The sequence below is a fragment of the Hordeum vulgare genome, chromosome 4H (genome assembly GCF_904849725.1).
Source record: "Hordeum vulgare subsp. vulgare chromosome 4H, MorexV3_pseudomolecules_assembly, whole genome shotgun sequence".
In the NCBI taxonomy this organism is placed as follows: domain Eukaryota; kingdom Viridiplantae; phylum Streptophyta; class Magnoliopsida; order Poales; family Poaceae; genus Hordeum; species Hordeum vulgare.
The window spans coordinates 392,623,197-392,625,674 of NC_058521.1; the positions used below are offsets into that span (position 1 = coordinate 392,623,197).

At 58.2% G+C, this 2,478-nt stretch overlaps 1 protein-coding gene across 1 annotated transcript; it reads right to left on the minus strand.

Annotated features, from left to right (window-relative positions):
- Positions 1-371: 371 nt before the first annotated feature.
- LOC123446505 (putative pentatricopeptide repeat-containing protein At3g16710, mitochondrial) lies at positions 372-2,245 on the minus strand. The gene has a single exon (XM_045123082.1). The coding sequence runs from the start codon at positions 2,153-2,155 to the stop codon at positions 515-517; it is 1,641 nt and encodes a 546-aa protein (XP_044979017.1). The 5' UTR covers positions 2,156-2,245; the 3' UTR covers positions 372-514.
- Positions 2,246-2,478: the final 233 nt, after the last annotated feature.

Consider the following 2,478-nt stretch of genomic DNA (forward strand, 5'->3'; position numbering starts at 1 on the left):
CTCAGATTTGTTTTTTTGCACAGCCCTCATTTTAACGTATTTTGTTCTGAAAATTTACACACTTATGTATTATACCTTCATTTATCTATGTATTTTTTTTCAAAAAAATTTGAAACATTAAAATACAAATTTTTACTGAATTTGAAGTTTGAATTTAAAGACCTCCAGTGAGCTCGGGAGCCAAAAGCAATATTCGTTAAAATGTAGATTATGTTTTGTATGTAGTTTTTTAATGAAATCTCTAAAAAGACTTATATTTGGGAATCGGAGCGAGTAATTACAAGTTGCAAACAATCTACAACCCCGCGGCGGAATAATTCATCATTACTGGATGCATGATGTTGTCATGCTGATGCTCCAGTACAGTCTGATATGGAAAACAATCTCTGTTCTAGTGCAGTGATGGCACGATCTTTTCCACCAGAACCCATCAGGCATTTGCACGGCAGAGTCAAATCACTATATTCAGCATCGAATGGAAAAGCCCCGAAGAATTGCGGAGCACAATCGCTCACTATGGGACACCCAACTGCGCCGGTGATTCCCACGCCTCTTCCTTCTCCTGATCCCGCGCCAGCGCCTCCTTGACGTGACGCTTCAGCGACACAACGACGCCCCGCTTCACCGCAGCGGCGTACACTGCCATGGCGTCGGGCCATCTCCCCTGCCGGCTGAGCTCTTCGAGCAGCGCGTCGAACGCGTTCCGGCCGGGCACGAAGTCCTTCGCGATCACCACGGCCAGCACCCGGAGAGCGTCGTAAGTCCTGCTCCGGTCGCACAGCGCGCGCACCACGTCCGTGTACGCGCGCTTCCGCAGCGCGTACCCCTTGCGCACCATGTCGTCCAATATGGCCACGGCCGCGTCCACCTCGCCGCCGCGTGCCAGAGCCTGCGCCATCAGGCAGTACGTGTACGACACCGGCTCGTGCCCGGCGGCCACGACCTTGCCGAACACCTCCTTGGCTTCCCTCAGGACCGAGATGTCCGCCGCACACTGCCGGCATAGCCCCCGGGCCAGGGTGTCCAGCGCGCGGCTGTCCGCCTCGAACCCGGCGTGCTCCATGCGTTTGAACGTCTTCCACGCTGCAGAGACTTCGCCTGCTCGCAGCAGAGCCGGCAGCACAATGCTGAAGCTGATCTTGTCCGGCGGGCAATCGTCGTTGTCGCACATCTCCATAAGCAGGTCATACGCTTTCAGCAGGTTCCCCTCCTTGCAATGGCCATTGAGCAGCGCGTTGTAGGTGAAAATCGTGGGCGAGAGGCCCAACCGGATGGCATCTTCAAAGATGGCCATGGCGTCCTCCGTCCGCCCCACCTTGCAGAACCCGTCCAGCACAATGGTGAAAGTGTAGATGTCCGCCGTCTGCTTGGGCGAGTCCTTGAGCTTGTTGAGGAGGACCCGCGCCTCCTCGAGGCGGCCAACGTAGCAGAGCCCGCCGATGAGGCTGTTATACGTGCGGATGGTGGGCTCGCTCCCGACGGAACGCATGGTGTCGAACACCTCCATGGCCCTGGTGACGCGTCCACGTTTGCAGAGGCAGCCCACGACGGCAGAGAAGGCAGAAACGCTGGGGAGGTAACCGCGAGCTACCATCTCGTCAAGCGTCTCCTTTGCCTCGTCGGGCGCGCCCTTCCTGCAGAAGCACTGCACGGCGATGGCGAAAGAGTGGGCGTCTGGCGCAACCACGCCGTTGGGCTCGAGCGCCCTGAACAGCGCGACAGCGGAGTCGTAGTCCCCGCCCCTCGCGAGCGCGGAGATGATGTCGTTGTAGTCGGAGATGGTGAGCGCCGCATCGTCGCGCTGCAGGAGGTCGAGCACCTTCACCCGCTCCTCCATGGGGAGGCTCATGATCCGCCTCGCGCAGTCACGCGCCCGGAGCTGAGCCTGAGAGCTCCTCCTCCCGCCGCCACTGTCACCCAATTCCCCGGAGCCCGACTCCAGAACTTTGGCTGACGCGGGATGTTGTTCTTTGAGGAGGCTGCCGTTGCCGTTGGACTGGAGCGCGCCGAGGAGCTCCGCGTCGTGGTCGTCTTGCGGTGGTGCTCTACAGAGGCAAACGAACGGCACCGCGGTTCGAGGGGGCAAGGAGAGGACACCATGGCAGCTGGAGGACGGAGGGGAGAGCGGGAAGGAGGAGTGGTAGAGAGACGCCATGGCCGTGGGGGCGGGAGCGTGGCCGCGGGGGGTAAGATCGAGGAGATGGATGGGGTTTGAAGGTGAGAGGATGAGAGGCTCTCGTACAACGCAAGTGTAGCGTCCACGCGCGGAAGACAAGGACTCGTGCGGGCCGGGATTTTTTTCTTCGAAAAGGACCACTAGGTATTGTCAAAAAAGACCAAATGTTGTATATTTTGTAAGAAGAGACCTCACCTCTACGTGGCGGCAAGCGCACCAGATCACGCGTGACACTTGCCGCCACGGGACCAGACGGTTGGGCCTTGCCGCCACCAGGTGAGGCGGTCGGCCTGGGTTTTTGT